This window comes from Crotalus tigris, unplaced genomic scaffold (genome assembly GCF_016545835.1).
Source record: "Crotalus tigris isolate CLP2741 ecotype Arizona unplaced genomic scaffold, ASM1654583v1 scf7180000017695.2238764, whole genome shotgun sequence".
NCBI lineage: Eukaryota > Metazoa > Chordata > Lepidosauria > Squamata > Viperidae > Crotalus > Crotalus tigris.
In genome coordinates this window covers 1,845,101-1,864,758 of record NW_024096573.1, presented here as the reverse complement: position 1 = coordinate 1,864,758, position 19,658 = coordinate 1,845,101, and the positions used below count along the sequence as shown (strand labels likewise).

Sequence of the window (19,658 nt, the reverse complement as noted above, 5' to 3'; positions counted from 1 at the left end):
ATTTATGATGTAGTCAGTTCTCTAAGAATTTTGTTTATAAAAAGACAGAATTTAAATAAGATGAAAATAATAAATATAAATTATATTTTTATCACATATTCTGAAAGTGTAATAAAAATGTTACTGTATTAGATAAAACAGCATATTATAAGTGTTTAATTTTACATTGCGTTTTTTTAGACACAGCTTCCAGAATTAGACAATATTTCTTCAGAGCGAACCAGGTCCTTTATATCTTGGCTGAAGGATAGTAAAACTTTAAACCCAGTACTTCAAATAATTAAGTAAGTATTCCTATGTGACATCCAAAAGGCAACATTGCTTATATAAAATAGGAGGTTTTTGGTAAACTGTTCTTTGGATAGCTTTTTAAAAGAATGTGTTCAGGAATGCTATCCATGTTTAAATTTGTAACTCCTTGGCAGGTTTATAAATTAGCTTATTGTTTACAAGAAAAGAATTGCCCAAATATTTCCTGAGTTGGTACATTTGAAAGGCATCTGTTATGAAAGCTGAAGAACAGTAGGTAGGAATTGAGAAGGATTGGTGGGCATGACTGAAATGACACTGGAATGTCTCAGAATATTTATCCAGCTTATTTCTATTGACTCCTCCAAACAATTTTTATTTTTTTCCTCCATGTTTCAGGGATGAAAGTCCAACGAAGACAGACTTTCTTCAGCAATTAATTGAAGACAAGACAGAGGGTGCATTTTCTTACTATGAATTTTTGCTTCACATTCAACAACAAGTTTGTAAGTGAGACGAAACAAATAGAAGGGGGGAAAAATCCCTCTATGGACTTTTTATCCAAATGTCACCTGTCAGCGAAGCACACCGGAAGTGATTAAAACCAAGCATAGATTCTTTAGTATCCAGATATAAAGACTTCCAGTTGTGAAAGGACAAATTGCCCAATGAATTTACAATTCTGCTTTGTATAAAAATGATGGACATGACCCAGTAGTAGTAGTATGTTTTCAGATGGTTTTATATGCATTTCCAGTAGTGCAACACTATAGGTTTCTCCTTATTTCAAGCTGGTGATCATATGTGGCAGTGTGGAACAGTATTTATTAATGAAATCTAAAATCAGAGAGTCTCAACATCTCAACATTTAATAGCCTTTCCAGATGATCTCCAGCAGAGATGCCAAAAGGCAGTGCTCCATGTTGTTTATATCAATTTGTAAAAGAGATAATTCACTTTTGAAAGCTTACCATTTTCTCTGTGAAGAATATATACAATTTTAATACAACTTACAACATTGTAGAAATATGTATAATGTACAGCAGCGTTAACATTTGTAAAAAAAAATTTTTTTTAAGGACTATGAATTGCTTGATTGCTGTGGTGCTGGTAGGTCAATTACAGATCACTATCTCAGTTAAACAATAAGAGTTGGCTAGTGCATATTAAAACAGATCTGAATCCACATAGGAAAATGCAAACTTTGTAACTCATTTAATTGGTCCTTTTATGTGGATTTATTTATGATCAGCTAATTAAAAGTATTTGCTTGATCATGTGTTTTTATCTCTATGTGATTACTGCATTTTAAAAACCAGTACCAAATTTGTCTTGCTGTATTAAAGAATGTTTAATATTTTATAGGCCTCCAGAGGGAATATTGAATTCAGGTTGGGATTTTGATTAGAGATATATTGGCTTGTGACACTAACTAGTGGCAGCTAGTGTCTTTTAGCCTTAGATTATTTTAGGTATTTTTGCAATATTTTAGAGTCCTTGATTCTTTGTTTTCTCATTCCTTCACATAAGATGTTAAAGAAAAGTCCAACTGAACTTAAAAAATGGATGTTTCTCCAACAGGTGATCCAAACATTTGCCTGCATTTTTCTTTTCTTTTTTAAAGTTAAAACTTTTGTGCACATAAAGTCTAAATAGGGCTATTGATTACACATTTGCATTTCATTTCTTAAAAATAATTAGAGCTATACAATGAAATTTTATTTTTAAAATGACTTCTTTTTTTAAAAGAGATAACAAGCGTTAATATATTCTGAGAAATATCTATGTCCCAGTATGTTTCTACTTGTAACAATATGTTTATGCAACAAAGTTGTTCAATTACTTTTCAATTTTGGCTTTATGAATAAGCAGTCCGGAGACTACATTTTCAGTAACTTTTACTAAAGAATGCCAAAGGATTTCTCAGAAAAAAAAATCAACTGCTTCTTCTATTTGTGGCATATTTTAGGTATGTATCAAAGTATGTTGCATCATTATAAGAAGCACATACCTAATATTTTAAACTTAAACCATTCATGTTTTGAAGAGATATAATGCCTCAAATATTTTGGTAAACATATTGACTGAAAATGTATGTTATATGGAACCATAAATGTGTCAGATGCATTTAGTGTGATTTCAACAATTATTTTTTGAATAATTTCTTGTGGAGCTTAGTACTGAATATTTAGAAACATCCAAAGCCATGATGTATGGTAGATGAATCTGTAAAACAATACTTAAAGTTTTATTCTTCTATATTTTATATATAAAAATTGTCATGAAAAGTATACTTGAGCAGTATTTTGCTTTGGGTAAGGTGTTTGCTGCCTCTTAGATGGAAAATATTTAGCACTTGTAATCCTTCCTCATAGTTCAGTAGAACCAAAAACATAAAGATGGGTGAGTTCAGGTAAGTGCTACATAAAATTACTAGCTGAAATTCAGAATCATAAATTGTAAGAGTTTCTGCAAATAAAGGTCATTTCAATGCCTTGTGATTAAAGATTCAAAAAAAGAGAGAATTGTTAGAATGTCTTAGTTTTATTTGTGGTGCAGTCCTATATCTTATACCATATTCTACTCAGGAAAAAAAATTCAGTGGTAGTAGCTCCTCATTTAATTCTATTGACTTGTTGCCTCAATTCTGCTTATGCAATTTCTTTCACCACTTTTACTGGTTCTTAGAGGGTTATGCGGAAAAGATGAAGTTTGTGATAGTTTTGGTAAGTATCTCAAGTCAATGTTTTCAACTTTCTTTGTAATTACTAAACCAAATATTTGACTAAAATACTCCACAGGTTGATCAGATGAAAGTGGAGAATGGTGAGTCAATATCAACTCATTGGTTTTCATTTTGAAGCATGCCCTGGACTAAAATGTAGTTGCCCAGTAGACTGTGCAAACCCAACCTGTATGGTTGATTTATGGTTAATGGGCTGATTTCATGTACGTATGTGCACATAGCCACTGCCTTAAACACAAATTTGAAAATTAACCCTTTTCTAAAAGGTTCTGTACTTGATGGATTCTTGCTTGATTTGAATTTAGTATTGATAATAAGCATGTTAACTGTTCAGCTCATTTTATATGTATAATCTTCATGCTAGAACAATATTTTCTGCTAAAATTGTAAATGTGAATCAATGCCTGAGCTGGGAAAGTAGTCTCTACTGCTAACTACCATAGGAGTGATCAGTTCTATTGCCTCTGAATCATTGTGACTGAGGTGATGAATTTATGCTTTGTAGTACCACGCAGTGAATACATTCACATAGGGCAGGAAAGCAGATTTTTTTCTAGCTTGTTAATTCATTAAATTTTATGTATTTAGAGAAATTACATAAGCAGCAGTATTTGAAAGAATTCTTAGCTGAAGATAATTAAGCTCAAGCTAGTTTATGCTCATTGAAATAAACCAGAAAATTTTACTTAAAATCCAAATGTATTGGTTTTACTGATGTGTGGCTGACATAGTGGAGGGCTATCATTATCACATTACATGTGTCTATTTAGAAGGAAAGGAGTTTGTAGTAATGTATATTAATGGTTGTTTTTTGTGTTTGGGAAGTATATACCCTTAACAAGCCACGTGTGAAGCTTGTGCTTGTATTTTAAAATGGAGATACAAGTATAGATATTCAAGCTGAACTGAGCTACTGACTTTATTCTCTGTATTGAGACAAGTAGAAGGGTTAAGCTTGCATATTAAAGAGAATCTTAAATGCCACTTATTTATTGTTGTTTTTTCCCAAGAGTTCAGAATATGCATATTTTAAGTCAAAAATGTCTGATCCAAAGTCAGCAATGTGTTGTATAATTAAATGGGTATGTATCTAACTGGTCCAGTTTTAACTATTGCATATTGTAGTGGCTTGAGAACATAGATATATAATAATGAGTGGAACCCTATGTACAATTCTGTTCATCAGATATTGTTCAGTTAATAATTCCAGCCAAAAGTATGACATCAACCTACCTCTAATATTTTTGGATTCAATAGGCATATATTTGGAATTTTGTGGGTATGTTTTGCTATCGGAAGGCAGTCTATAGACCAGGGGTAGGCAACCTTGGCTCTTTTATGACTCGTGGACTTCAACTCCCAGAATTCCTGAGCCAACATGGCTCAACTTGGAAACCTCTCCCTTTCCCCTCAGCATGGCTGGCTCAGGAATTCTGGGAGTTGAAGTCCACGAGTCATAAAAGAGCCAAGGTTGCCTACCCTTGCTATAGACTATATGTATACATTTTGATGTGAAATGTTTCATGTAGATAAACATAATTTATGACAAGTGAATCCAGTGGATGCAGTTTTGAATATGAATTGATAAAAATGGCTAAAATACAATATAACTGCCTCTTGTGGGCCATACTGGTTCAACAGAATATTTAAAATGTGTGTATGGGGTGGGGTGATATCCTTCATACAGTATGTTGTTAGCTGTTTTGGAAGTTTGTTTTAGGCTATTGCCCAAAATGTACAGGCAGTCCTTGACTTATGATCACAATTGAGCCCAAAATTTCTGTTGTTAAGTGAGACATTTGTTAAGTGAGTTTTGCCCCATTTTATGAACATTCTTGCCATTGTTGTTAAATGAATCACTGTAGTTAATAAGTTAATAACCCGATTGTTGAGCGAATCTGGCTTCCCCATTGACTTTGCTTGTCAGAAGGTTACAAAAGATGATCAACACATGACCTTGGGACACAGCAGCGGTCATAAATATAAACCAGTTGCCAAGATCTGAATTTTGACACATGATCATGAGGATGCTGCAAAGGTAAGTGTGATAAATGGTCATAAGTCTCATTTTTCAATGCCATTTTAACTTTGAACAGTCACTAAATGAACTGTTGTAAGTTGAGGACTACTGTAGATGATCCTTGACACTACTCAAAATAACGTCAGGAAAAATGCTTTGAGCCCCCCCTCCCCCAAATTCCCCAAAATGTACAAATTTCATTTGTATTATCAAATCATTGACAAGTTTCTATTTTGTTGCAAGTAGGACTCGGCATATATTGGGATACAAATGCCCTGGAACCCTTTGTGGACAATCACTTTAAACTGGTTGATGATGAATCCTAGAGAATAAATTCTCAGATGGGAAACCACATGCAAATTCACATTTCCCAGGTGGATTTGTTTCAAGTCAGAGTCTGAAGTGTGAGAAACTACTTATATTAGCACTGTGTTCTGAGTGTAACACAAAGAGATGGATGCTTTTTTAAAAAAAAAATATGTCTTTTATTTTGATCATTTTCAGATATAGAATTGTACAAAATAATGTATTGTGCACATAAAAACACCATTCACAGCACTTTATGTACATATTTAGAATTAATCCCAGATTGTGTATATTAGTTGGGAAGGAATGTGCATTGAAACCAAATTAAAGTGACTTAAGGTTAGTTTGTGTATTCAAAGCAGATTATTCGAAAGAGAGGAATACAAGTTATATCAAGTCAGTTCCCAAAGGCCAAACACAAAATGTTTTTGTTTTGTTGTTTAGAGAAAATGTTATTGAACTTAGAAATGTTCAAAGGTAATGTGCCAAACAAGTAAGGAATAGTTTAGAAAAAAATTGCAACCAGTTCAATATTTAATGTATTTTATATAATAAATTTCTATGGAGCCTGACTTTGGTTTAACCTATGTATAGTTCTGCCTAAAACTACTATTTGCTGTTCTAAGCTATTGCTTTGTGTGATTTCTAGAGGTTTTAAGACGATATAAAGAATTTGGGGGCCCAGCTCAAAAGATACTGGAGGATGCTCTCAATATAGATAAGATTATATATTTTCAATTTTCAAATAGTTACATATATTATTTGATTTTAAAGTATGATCTTTGTATAATGGCCAATATTAATCAGTGATATGGATAGGCATCAAAGGTCTCTGTTTAGGAAAATGAGTCTAACCTTCTTCATACATAGGTTGAAATGTTCCCATTTGATACTTGTTACTATGGAAACAGATTGCTAGTTTATTAAATCTGGATGCTTGAATTGCCAGCGTCCTGGAGAGCAAGGCACCCATTACTTTTCTGCATTTGGGAAGCTGGCATGCTCTAAAGAATATCTCTATCCTCCAGCATCACTTTTATTTCCAATAAGTTTTGAAAGCTTCCTTTATAAATCAAAATGATGGGCAACTGTAGGCCAGCTACTCATGAAAGATAAAATGAAATAGATGTGGAGCTAGCAGAAATGCTTGAGGATAGTCTGGTTGCATCAGATAGCTACTTTGTGGATGGGCAAGTTCCATTCTGTGAGATTACCTGCTCTAACTTCCAACTCTACAGACCAATTCAAAAGCTTAAGAACCATCAGGCATTACAAGCACCTTAATACAGGTAGTCCTCAACTTACAACAGTTCACTTTGAAGTTACAATGGTACTGAAAAAAGTGACTTAGGACCATTTTTCACACAACTATTGCAGCTTCCCCATGGTCGTATGATCAAAATTCAGACTCTTGGCAAATGGTTCATATTTATGACTGTTGCTGTGTCCCAAGGCCACGTGGTCACCTTTTGCAACTTTATGACAAGCAAAGTCAATGGGGAAGCCAGATTCACTTAACCAACCATCTTACCAGTTTAACAATGGCAGTGATTCACTGTGGCAAGAAAGGTTGTAAAATGGGACAAAGCTCACTTAACCAATTTCTCACTTAGCAACATACATTTTGGGCTCAATTGTAGTCATAAGTTGAGGACTATCTGTATAGCCATTTATACCTTTATAGTATTCTCTACCAAGGAAGGCCAAGGGGAAAATATTTCAGCTTGGTTCTGTAGGTTCTGCTATGGCTATAATTTGGGGGAAAATATTGAACCTCAAAGGCAGTTATATTGAACATATAACTGGTGTCTAAAAAGATATAGGTACTTCTCAATTTACAGCCACAGTTCAGCCCCCCCCCCAATTTTCATTGCTAAGCTAGACAGTTGTAAAGAGAATGTTGCCCCATTTTATGACCTTGCCACTATTGTTGAATGATTCACTGCAATTGTTAAGTTAGTAACACAGTAGTTAAATGAGTCTAGTTTCCCCACTGATTTTGCTTGTCAGAAGAGTCCAAAAAGTGATCACAGGATCCTGGGAAACCACAACCTTCATAAATATATGCCAGTTGCCAATCATCTGAATTTTAATCATCATTTTGGGATTTTGTAACAGTCATAAAAACGGCCACTTTTTCAGTGCTATTGTAACTTCAAAGGGTCACTAAATGAATGGTTTTAGGTCGAGGACTATCTGTAATTGTTGGGTGTTTTTTTTTTAAAAAAAAATGTACTCCTATTTCCAGTGTGTGACTTTCCCAGCAGTTATTTATATATGTAATTTTAGGGTTTATATGGCTGCCTACCTCACAACAATCCATAAAAATATGGCTAAATGCACTCCCACTCCCCAGTATCAGACCAAACCTCACTCCAGTTCAATCCTCATTTTAGCCCAATATGTGGAGGAAAAACCAAGTCTTCACATCCTTCTGGGTGACTGAAAGGGCAAGGACCCTTCAAGTATTGAGAGGGAGGTTTTCCAAAGGGCTGGAGCAGCTAAGGAGAAGGCACACATCTCCAAGATCCCATCAGATAACAATCGTTGGCACATAAGATGGATTTGTTTAAAGACCTCTCTGCCCCCTATTCTTCCAGTAGGAATTCCTAGTCCAAGGAGATCCCCAAACTGCATGCCAGATCTCTCAGGGGGAGGTCAATTCTCCTGACTCCAGAGGGCCAAAGTCACTGGAAGCTTCCATGGCTGAATATGAATTTAAACTTGAGATTCTTCCAGAGTCCAGACCAACTTCAACATCCCAACTATGATTTCACTCTGATTATTAAGGACTCTTTTTAAACAGCAAGATTGCTGAGTATTTTGTCTGAACAGCAATTTGAGAAAGGCAGAGAAGAATGCCTCTTGGTGCCAATTCTCAGATTCGACACAGCCATTTTAGTGGCATTTAATGTCCTGGGATTGGATTCTCTCTCCTAACCTCTTCTGCCACCCATGTTGGAAAACGCTGGAGTAAAAAGAGGAAGCAGCTCTTCTGCTGTCAGTTTTCTCATCCTGGGGGTGATCACCACATCATAATTCAGAAAACCAGTAGCAAAGGGCCCAGTTTCCCCTCCTCCAACTCCAGGTGGCGAGATTTATTTATTTAGAAGATTTGTATGGCCACCTCACTCTATGACTAGGTGGCTTACAACCAATAAAAAACCCAATATAAAAGACTAAAAAATAGTAACACCTACCCCCCTGGCGACAACGCACAATCAAATGAGCCATGCTGTCCCACTCTGAGTTCTCCAGGCCCGTTGGCAGAATCAGGTCTTCAGGACCTTGCAAAGAGTGTCAAAGTGGGGGCCTCTCTAATCTCTTTAAAGATGACGTTCCAAAGAGGGAGCCACCACGGAGAAGGCCCTTCTAGGGCCCGCCACATGTACCTCCTTAGGGTACATCTAGACCAGGGGTGTCAAATTTGCAACAACATGTGACGTATCATGACTTTTCCCCCATTGCCAGAACTGGGTGGGTGCAGTTTTGGCATGACGCATCCGGCCTGCAGGCCAGCAGTTTGACACCCCTGATCTAGACCAACAACATTCCTACCTCCCTGCTTTAGTGGTTTGGGTGGATGTAACTGAGAAGAGACAGCCCTTCAGATAACCTGTTTCCAAGCCATGAAGGTCTTTTAAAGATGACAACCAGCACTTTGAATTGCATCCAGAAGCAAACCAGCAGCCAATGCAGTTCCCACAGGAGAGGTGATACTTGTGCACGCCTGGGTCTGCACAAACCAATTGGAGCTTCCAGATGGTTTTTAAGGGCAGCCTCATGTACAGTGTGGTGCAACAGTCGATAGACTGGAGGTGACTAGGGCATGAGTGACCGTGAGCAGGGATTGTTTATCCAGGAAAGTTGCACAAAGACCCTCCTGGGTATGACTGCCGTCTATTCAAGCAGCAGTCATGAGTCCAGGAGAACCCCAGATCACGCACTGGAGTTTGGGGTGCCACCCCACCCAAGACCAAAGGATAAATGAAGAAGTGGGTCTTCCCATTGCTATTTTTCTTGGCACTGGAATGACAGTCCCAACCCTCACCCTCACCCAAATGAGCAGTTATCCACAAAGAAGCTTGAATTCTAATCCTGCCATGATAAAGATGCCCATGATTTCATTGTTGGCCTGCATTGCAGTTCCTTCTGCCCCAGCCCCCAACCAATGTGAAGCCATAGGCAGTTTACAACAGCACAGCTGTGTTTTTCCCCCACTGCTCTGGTGTGTGTGGGAGTGTCCATGCAGCTATGCAACGTTGTCCTGGTGGACTGCTACCAATCCCGTGTCACATTGACACATGCCTGCTATATTCCAGAAGACTACTGAATTGGGTGTCAAGAAGAGCCCTGCGACTTCAGTATGGCCAGGCCAAAAAAAAGTAGAAAGTGGGCAGCTGTAGTTGCATGCCTTCACGTGCTCATGAAGTGGGTTGCCTGGGTGCGGGGACAAGCAGAATGTGTGAATGCATGCTAGGTGGAAAAACAACTCAGATCGGAAGGCCTGGTAAGGCTAGTTTAGGGCTCAATAACTAGCACTTTTAAACTCGAGTTTTGTATTTCCTGTTGCAAGATTATAAATATAATGGGCACGTCATTTTTTACATTTCCTGCCAATTAATATGCCAACACCGGCTGCTGCACGCTTCCTCTTAATATTGTACCGCCCTGAATTTGTAGCTGTGGGCAGCCGCCGGACCTGACCATTGAGTCAGTTATTCCTAAAGTATACCCTGGGGCAGCTACAAATGGGATTGCTACAAATCCAAGCTCTTTTGCCGCTTTGAGGAGCTCATAATTATTAACTTCGGTTGGGGCTCTTTCGATTTTTATTTTCTTATGGCCAGATAGATCAATCTTAACTTTTCGGGTTACTTGTCGACTGTAAGGGCTTGTAAGGGCAGAGCTGTCTTGTTACAACGTCTGTCTTTCTCTCGTTTCACATCTTGCAATTTTCGATCGCGCCTTCCGAACGCGGAGAAGCAGAAGAACTTCGAACCTCCGCTTCGAAACGGGACTCTTCCCCCCCCCCCCCAAGCCGCCGCCGCCGCCGCCACATCCCACCCTGCGCGCGCGTTTCGCTGACCAGAAGAAGGGCGGGAGAAGGGAGTACGGTATCGGAGGCGAGGAAGCCACGCCCTTTCTTTTAAACCCGCCCCTTGTCTTTGGCGGCGCTTCGAGAGCCGAGCTCGCGACTGAGCCTCGCGCCCGAGCTGGCATCGCCTTCTCAGTGGGTGCGCGCGGGTTCGCGCTCTCCCGGATGCCTCTTTTCTCTTAGACGAGGGGACGCCTCGAGGAAGCCGCTGGGGAGATGCTCTCTTCTGCTCACCGGTTGCTCCGAGGGAGATGGCAAGCCCGGACTCGGATTCCGATGCTTCCAGGCCCTCCTTTTGCCGATGGAGGGCGAAGTCCAGGCGGCGGCGTTCTCCGAAGGGTCCGGTTGCAGGTGAGTTGCCGGCTACAGAGCGACGGCGGATTTCGTTGCTCTCCTTTCCTCTCGGGTTCAGGCCTTAGGAAAGAGTTTTTGAGGCACGCTTCCCGCCGGGCAAGACAGAGTTGAGCAGGCAGGGAGGGAGGGAGGGAGAGAGGCTGGCAAGCGCGTAACTTCTCTTGCGTCGCTTCAGGAAACCCTGGAACTTGAGCTGCCCTCGGGAGACGCTGAGCTAGGAAAAGAGAAGGCGAAAGTTGGAGCTGGCTTGGGAGGGACACTGTGGTGTAAATGAGCCTCCTTTCTCTTTCGCTGCCCCAGTCCAGTCCTCGTCCGTTTTCTCAAGATTTGGCGAGTGCACCGGTCATTTCTTACCGAAGGAGAAGCCCGAGTCCTGGCGCGGAGGAAGGAGGAGGAACGGCCCTTGGCATGTTCTTCTCTGTTCCTGAAAATCCTCCGCTAACATTTTGGATTCTTTCGCTGATGAAATACGTGAATGTTTCGGGAAAATACAATCCTTGTTAAAGTTTCCCTTTTTTTAAAAAAAAAAAAAGTTAACCTCTGGGATTCAAATACATTTATTCCTACAGTGCATATTTTCACAGAATCGGATCGGAAAACATTCTAATAGTCGTCGATCATGGCCTCGCTAGTAACTTGTAATCCATTTTAGAGTCATTCCAACCGTCTTATGTTGAGCTAAGGCTAATAAGGACAGCCTCAATAATGTCCAAGTGAGGGGCTAAGTTGCCATAAATCATTACAATAGTGAAGAAATGAGCTTCATTCTTCTAATGCTCTGAATTGCAATTTAGGCAGGGATGTTTTAATCTAGTTGTGAATTCAGCTCCTGTCGTTGGTAAACTCAGAAAATTAGATTGTCAATAAATCTTATTTTGTTACCTGTGGGTAGATGAGCTAAGCCCTAGAAGCTTCTGTTCATTGTTGATTAAAAATGGATAAGTATGTATGCCAGCCCATATTGTTTTCTTTGGTGCTTAGAAACTGTGTTTAATTTCATACTGTAGGCATTCATAGTTCAGTAGTCTTGCCTTCTGCCAAAACAATTCATAGTTTTAAGCCAACTTCTTTCTATTAATGTACTTACAGTAGGGAGAAAATTCTACAATGGTTACTAGAAGGGACCAATCATGTCAGTTGAAGAACATTGTGATTAAAAGAAAAAAGGAAAATTAGAACAAGATGCTGCAACAATAAGGGTACTAATGAACCATTATCCAAATTAATACAAATTTCCATCATAATGTTACATGCTTTTTAACCCCAACCTCATCAACGGAAGTTCCCCTGTCAACTATTTTATATAGATACATTTTGTTAAAACTTTATACAGGCTAATAGGAATTCTGTCTGTGAGTCTCTGGACATTTTAGGAAGAAATATATTTGGCAGAGGTTATTGCATTATTTGGGGAAAATAGCAGTGAAAGTAATCAGCATCAAAACCTTTTTGGCTCAAAATATCTACCCTCTATATTTCTTTTGAAATAATTATTCATGAAAATGAATCCTCTAAGATGGGTGTCAAACTGCTGGCCTGCAGGCCGGATGCGTCACTGGAAGCCGCGCCCACCCCATTGCCTTCAATGGCAAAACTGTCCCGATAGGTTGCACAACATCACGTGACATCATGAGTTTGACATGTCTGCTCTAAGATCTTATATGCGAGGTTTCTAGTGAGTTCCCTTGCTATTACAGAAGGTTTTTAGCTAATATAAAAAGGTTAATTTTGTTAACATTAATCCTAGATTTTATATAGCCAGATTGTTGGGATACATTATTATGTAATACAAAGTGGAACCAGTCATAACAGTTTATTATCCATATAGGTTTCTACTTAATTTTATCTTAATATTGAGTAGTTCAGTAATCATGTAAAAATAGAATTGGAGGGGCAAGCCTTACGATTGTCCAATTTGCTTCCAGTTTTATTAGTGGGTTGATTATCTTGTAGTCCCAAGGCTCCAGACCTCCTTTTTTGTAACCCTTTAAATCCTCGTTGATTACAATTGCTGAAAATAACAAAATTTCCTTCGAGTCTGAGATGGGAAATGTGTGTGAATTTGTTCTGAATATCAGAAATAAATGGTAGTCAAAGCACTTTTGCACATAAATCAGATCTACCACTTACTGTCTTTTAGATCAGCGGTCCCCAACCTTTCTGGCTTTGTGGACTGGCGGGTGAGAGAGGGGATGGTTCCATGTGAGCACAGCTCCATTTGCGCGAGCAGCAGGCACGCACACTGCTGCTCGCACAAATAGAGCTTCTCGCTCGCCTGCTGCACACTCAGCTGGAGCTGCACATATGCTTGCCTGAAGCTTCTGCAGCCTGGTTCCAAACAGGCCACGGCCCGGGAGTTGGAAACTCTGTTTTAGATAGTATTTGGGAAGGGAGGTTATTTGCTATCTCATTTAAATGGCATACATTCATGACAGTCTACAGCAGATAATTCCGAGAATTCCTGCTCATTCCTGAATTGATGCTTATAGTCAGTGATCAACAATATAGCACTTCTATTGACAGATCTCCAAAATTACTATTATATTCTTATGTGAGCTCATGTAATATTTGATGAAAAGTGATCTTATAAGAGTTCAGGCAGTTTCTAAAAATTGAAAGGGGAAGTGTACATTTGTACCACTAGTGATGCCTGAAAAGCTTGCTGACTCCTTCTATAGGAGAGAGACATCTGCTAGAAATGAATCACAGTACTGTGTTCACACAATGCACTGTCACTCTGTTTTAACTATAGTTTGTTAACTAATGCAAAGCGGTTTGGTTGACACTTAATTAAACCATGCACTATGATTTAAAATCTGTCAAGTGCTAGGGAAATCAGGAGAGCCAGGCAGTTTTAATAAGTATATAGATTTATTTCAAGCTCTCTGCAAGAATCTGAACTACTAAGAGCCAAAGGAAATTGGCGGTAGAGAAGAGTAGAAGGAATTCAAGATGGACTGGACTTAGATCTCTTGTGAGCATGAAGGGGCTTGTGACTAATGATGCTGTTTATATTTCCCTCTGGCTCAGCCCGGTCATCTTCTACAAAATCACTGAGACTGGGTTCTCATGTATTCTTTAAACATCTGCTTCAGTTGGCTTTGAAAATGCGGTTTATAAATACTAAAAACAATTTCCATCCAATACATTTTTATTGTCTAGCTTTATACCATTTGATCCTGTGGGGTGACTATTGTCTTGTAAAACAGATTTTTTTCACGATAGGTTGGGCTGCATCCAGGTGCTTAATACTGGTTATTGTGCTGATATAATATCCACAACATGTGAAGAAATTGTGCTTGTTTTTTATTGTAACATAAACTTGTCATTATAAATTCTTAAATCACTAGCAAATATCCACAACAGTTTCAAAAACCCTACAAAAACAAAGATACCATGGTTAGTCTATGGAAAAACCTCTGAAATATTTCTCATAATGAAGTGAACAATATGCTAGTCTGATGCAAAGTTAGCAACCTCTTTTTCAAATTTTGCTAGGTTTCAGTATACAGGTCCTAAATTGAAGTTATTTTTTTTCATTTTCACATTTTTTTACAAATGCTTGTATAAATATGAATTTTTATATTGCTTTTGAAACAAAGTATGTGTACAAGTGTATTTACAATACTGCATTTAAAAGAATGCTGTACTTTCAAGCATTCTGGACCCAATAAGCAGGAATATGCAAAACTTAGATAATCAGATTCATGAAGAGCCAACTGAATTCCTTATTGTGATAGAGGTTATAGGAAATGTGAATATGCTGCTATTTTGTGAAATTCCTTTAATTTTTTTCTGTGTAGTAGATCACCACACATCACTCTTCTGTTTATTAAAATTCTTGCTTCAGTTTGAAGAAAAATGCAGTTGAGCAAGTTTTGGTAATTTGAAAATATTGTTTGCCATGTTTAAATAAGGATTAAATGAAAATGTTTCTAACAATACCAAACAAGGCGTGTTGAGTTATTCTTTCAGAATCAGACTTAATTCCCAATTATTAGATAGCTGCAAACCACATTCAACTGTTTGCAAAACTGCTGCTCATTTTGGCTTCATTCTAACCTGGGTGGGGTAGGTGGGGGAGGGGGAAGGGAAGAGGTTCAGAGTAAATATGCCTTTGAATCTTTCAGGATATATCTAGTACAGGGGTCTCCAACCTGTGGCTGCGGCCCACTACCGGGCTATGGCCACTGGGCCATGTGAAGAGATGGCCAGTGCACTCACCCCCCACATTCTCGCTAGCGCTGCCTCAAGCATCCCGTTGGCACTAGTGCCACCCTGCCCCAAGCATCCCACCAGCACTAGCTCTGCCCCAAGCATCCCATTGGTGCTAGTGCCACCCCCGCGCATCCCAGCAGCACTAGTGCTGCCCCGAGCATCCTGAGCATTCTGCTGGCACCAGCATCGCCCCGCCCCAAGTGTCCCACCAGCACTAGTGCCACCCATAGCTTCCTGTCAACGCTAGTGCTGCCCCATTTGCAGCACTCGTGCCTGCGCAGCCCCATTTGCACGTGCGCATGGCGCATGTGCTTCCATTTGCGTGTGCGCATGTGCTCACGCATGGCCCATTTGTGTGCGTGCGCATGGGGCTCATTTTTTGCACGTGCAGGCACGTGGCCCATTTGTGCACGAGCACGTAGCAATGCCTACCTCCCTTTCCAGGCCGCCAAACCAAAAAGGTTGGAGATCTCTAATCTAGTAGCTAAATTTATAAATTTAGTTTGGGTAGATTCTTTTAGGTGCAAGCAAATAAAGAATTGAACTCTATTGGATCTCAGTGTCTTGTCTCTAGGCTTGGGCCTGACAGTCTGTCAGGAGTCAAGTTCTTGTTTATGAAAATCTCTGCGCAGGAAGGAGAGATTGTTGGGATTGCCCATTTGCATTCTGGAAGAGCTGCTCCTCCAAGGAGACTACAGGAATTGAGTCTCTTATGGTTTGATCATGAATTGAATAGCTTGATAGCCAAAGGATTAACAGCCCATCATTAGCTTCTCTGCAGCCTTCATGCAGGGGCTCACTAGAACAACTTACAGTTAAAGACATTTCACCAGATTATTGCAAAAAATGTTCAAAGAATTTTGCAAATATGGTTAAAAAGGAAATGGAACAAGGATTTGCAAGAATAAAAAAAGATCGTGAAGAACAAGTTAAGAAAATTGAAGAATCTGTACAGTACCTCACTGTAGACTTAAAGCAGTGACAAATGGAACTTTTGGAAAGTAAGATAGAAGTTATAAATAAAAAAATAGAGAAAGATGCCAGGGTTGAGTTGAAGCTGGTTCCTCCCCTTCCAGACTCTTGTTATAAGAGTACTACCAAAAGCAAAGAAAACTGAAGGGGTATATTTAAATGAATTCATTTATGGGGACCTAGCACAACAAGCTTGGAAATTTTGCTTTATGCTGAAGGCAGTGTTGCCTAAACGATATTTCAGAAGAAAAAGGTGCATTGTGTTAAATTCAATGCAAAAATTGCAGAACTTGTATCTTTAGTTCTAAACGATTTTTTTAAAGTGCAGTTGAGCTCAAAATCAATATTTTGACATAATAGCCTTTTCTTAATTCTTTTCACATTTTAGTGGAAACAAGATATGGTTAAATAATTCTTGCTCAGTTCTGTACTTCAGAGACCAAAACAGTTCAGAGTTATGTAAACTGATATAGGTATTAATATATCTATATAAACCCATCAGATTGTGTAGCACATTAACAAACGTCCCACATTATTTCTGTTTGTTTTTGTTCCACAACTGCTGTGATAACATTTTATTAACATAAATGTAATGCTGCTTTACTGATTAGAAAAACTGGAGACCAGTTACCTCTTAAATGCGTGGAGTAATTCCCTTTCTGGTTCTATTTCTCTTTTTTGAAGGTTAATTGAAGGTACCTCGGTCCAAGTGTCAGACTTCAAACGGTGTTATCACGTTCTTGGGTTAAGAATTTAATGGCTCAAGTCTAACTAGGGAAGGAATTTGTTCCATGGTGTACTGGGTGCATATTCTGAAACTGGATGCAAATTTAATTTGACTATGTCGTGTACATAAGTATAATAACCCCACCCTACCACCAAATACTCCACCAGATTTCTATCCCAAATCTGTTCCATAAAATGGGACTATTTTGCTACTTCTTCTGGTAGAATAGATCTCATGGATAAAACCCGTAGTAAGTTACAGTCTGAGATAATGTTCATTTTTTCCATATAGTTTTACCATCCATATGGAATTATAGGTAGACATACCAAAAGTTACTGTTGGTTAATCATCTTTAAAATGTCTTATTTAAAGAGTTAAAATTGGTTTTATTGCAAGTGAGCCTTTTAAAGTAATTTTAAGAACCTTCTACTATAGATCATGTATGTTCCTGATTCTTGTAATAGTAAAATAGTGGTCATAGCAAAATCTGTCTTGAGCATCTGATACATTATGCTTATGTATTAAAAGTAATTTTAATGCCTATTGGGATGTTACTGCATCAGTTCAGAAACTGGTTTAAAACGGAGTGATGTTATACTAACATATTTCAACCAACCTCCTGTGATCCTAGCCATCCAGAACCAGTTAATAAAGTGGGATTAGAATAGAATAGATTCCCGGGCGGAGGAAAATTTTTCAACCTTCGCTAGGGAGAGGGGCAGGGCGTGCCTCGTCCGGGGCTTTTCCAGCTGCCGCTGCCCCGCCTTACCCTGCCCAGCCCAGCGTTCTTACCCTCATGGCTTCCTTTCCACTGAAGCTTGGTCTGGTTAGCCATTTTTCTAACTGGGTTTGTGTAGGGTTTTTGTCTTCCGCCTCGGCCGCTTTGCTGTGCCTGGAGGCCACCACCGCCTCGTTTCCACTGCCCGGCATATCCCGCGTCCCGCATGGCAGTGACACACAGCCTGACTTTCTGCCGCTGGAGAGTGTCGGCCTGCTCCACCAGCAGCCACAGCCTCCCCCGTGGCGGCAGGCCTCGCCGCAGCAGCCCGCCTGGGCAATCCGGCCCGGCGCTCAGCCAACCCTCGCTGCCCTGTGTGTGGCTTCCTTTTCCTTCTCTGCTATCGCCGCCGCCGCCTCGTCGTTTTCCTCAGGCTCCGCGGCGGGGCCTTCTCCAGTGACCTGGGTTCCCCGCGTGACTTCGCCCGTTGCCTTGGCAGCAATTGCCGCCATTGCGGCGACGGCCAGTAACAACTTGGAGAAGTTGACCCAGCTTTTTGAGGAGCATAAGGCCAAGTACGGTCTGCCCCAAGACAAGTACCTAATGACCATCTAGCCGGCCACATTGGACCAGCCTGGGACACAGAGGGGCAATACTATTTTTTAGAGAATATTTGTTGTGGGTGTGAGTATGCATGTAGATGAATGGTGGCCCTGTTATATATAAATTTATTATTGTACTTAGGGCGTATGAATGTGAAAATTTTTATTTTTTTATGTATATAAATTGAGTGTGAATGTGTATTGAGTGTTTGAGGTATGAGTATGGTGGAGTCGGGGGTGGAGCCTGGTACCCCCTCTGCTGAGTGCAATAGCAAAAGTAGAGGGGGGGCAGGACTTACCCTTGGGCTCGGTTTGTATGGAAAGCGAGTCTGGTCAGGAAGGGAGAAGGCTGGTGAGGGTGGGGGTATTCCGGGGAGGGGAAAAGGTCGGAGCATCCCGGTCATGACTGGGATGGGCAGATATGGCGGGAGCCGAGGGGCAGGCCATCTTTGGGGAATGAGGACTCGCTATGTTAGAGCGATTCCTTGTTCCGGCCCCTCAAAAGGCTCATCCTGTAGTACTGGTGACAGGGGAGTACAGGGCCCTGATTGTAGGCTGCTGTTGCTTAATGCCAGGTCCGTTGTCAGCAAAGCCCCCCTTGTCCGTGATTTAATATTGGACAGCGGGGCGGACCTGGCATGTATAACCGAAACCTGGCTGGGCCCTGAGGGGGGTGTTTCCCTCTCGGAGATGTGCCCGGACGGGTTTGTGGTGCTTCATCAGCCTCGACATCAGGGCAGGGGTGGGGGAGTGGCAGTCATCGCTCGGAAGTCCTTGAGTCCTCGTGGGATTCCTGCCCCGGAGGTTGTTGGGTGTGAGTCCCTCCTATTGAAGTTGGGTTCGCGGGTTCAGTTGGGCTTGCTGCTGACGTACCTACCTCCCAGCTGCGTTGCAACAGCCCTGCCTGCGTTGCTGGAGTCAGTAGCCGGGTTGGCGGTGGAGTTCCCCAGACTTATGGTACTGGGGGACTTTAACCTACCATCACTCGGCGATCGCTCAGAGGCGGCGCAGGAGTTCATGGCTTCCATGGCAACCATGGACCTGACCCAGGTAATTCAGGATCCAACTCATAGGGGTGGTCACACACTCGACCTTGTGTTTCTCTCGGGGCAATGGAGACATGATCTGGAATTAAGGGGAATAGAGATCTCGCCCTTGTCATGGACAGATCATTTCCTATTGAGGCTGGACTTCAGAGCATCACTCCCCCATCGCAGGGAGAGGGAGCCGACTAGGTGGTTCCGCCCCAGGCGCCTAATGGACCCAGATCGGTTCCAGGAGGAGCTTGGGGAAATACCTGACTCCCTTGTCCACAACTCGTCCGGGTCCCTGGTTGCGGCCTGGAATGAGGCGGCGTCCGGGGCCCTGGATCGAATTGCGCCTTTGCGACCTCTCTGTGGTGGTGGTCCCTGGAGGGCGCCTTGGTTTACTGAGGAGCTCCGGGAGATGAAGCGCCACAAGAAACGTCTAGAGCGACGTTGGAGGGCCAGTAACTCTGAATCTGACCGATCACTATTAAGAGCCTATCTTAGGACTTATTTAGTGGCGATAAGGGCGGCAAAGCGTGTTCACTTTTCCGCACTTATTGCGTCCGCAGAATCTCGCCCGGCCGCCTTGTTTAGGGTGACCCGCTCCCTTCTTAAAGTGG

The 19,658-nt window shown here is 40.9% G+C and overlaps 2 protein-coding genes across 4 annotated transcripts in view; both read left to right on the top strand.

Annotated features, from left to right (window-relative positions):
• SEC24B (SEC24 homolog B, COPII coat complex component) overlaps window positions 1-2,542 on the top strand; it is a 34,515-nt gene extending 31,973 nt beyond the window's left edge. For both annotated transcript variants that reach the window (XM_039338363.1, XM_039338364.1), the window contains 2 exons: window positions 181-284; window positions 649-2,542. In XM_039338363.1, the coding sequence (XP_039194297.1) occupies window positions 181-284; window positions 649-763 (219 nt within the window). In that variant the 3' untranslated portion in view covers window positions 764-2,542. The remainder of the gene's footprint in view (window positions 1-180; window positions 285-648) is intronic.
• A 7,918-nt stretch (window positions 2,543-10,460) lies between these two features.
• Window positions 10,461-19,658, top strand: part of MCUB (mitochondrial calcium uniporter dominant negative subunit beta) — a 49,569-nt gene continuing 40,371 nt past the window's right edge. The window contains exon 1 of one of the 2 annotated variants that reach the window (XM_039338361.1): window positions 10,461-10,770. In XM_039338361.1, coding sequence (XP_039194295.1) covers window positions 10,636-10,770 — 135 coding nt within the window. In that variant the 5' untranslated portion in view covers window positions 10,461-10,635. The remainder of the gene's footprint in view (window positions 10,771-19,658) is intronic. The other variant, XM_039338360.1, reaches the window with a different exon arrangement.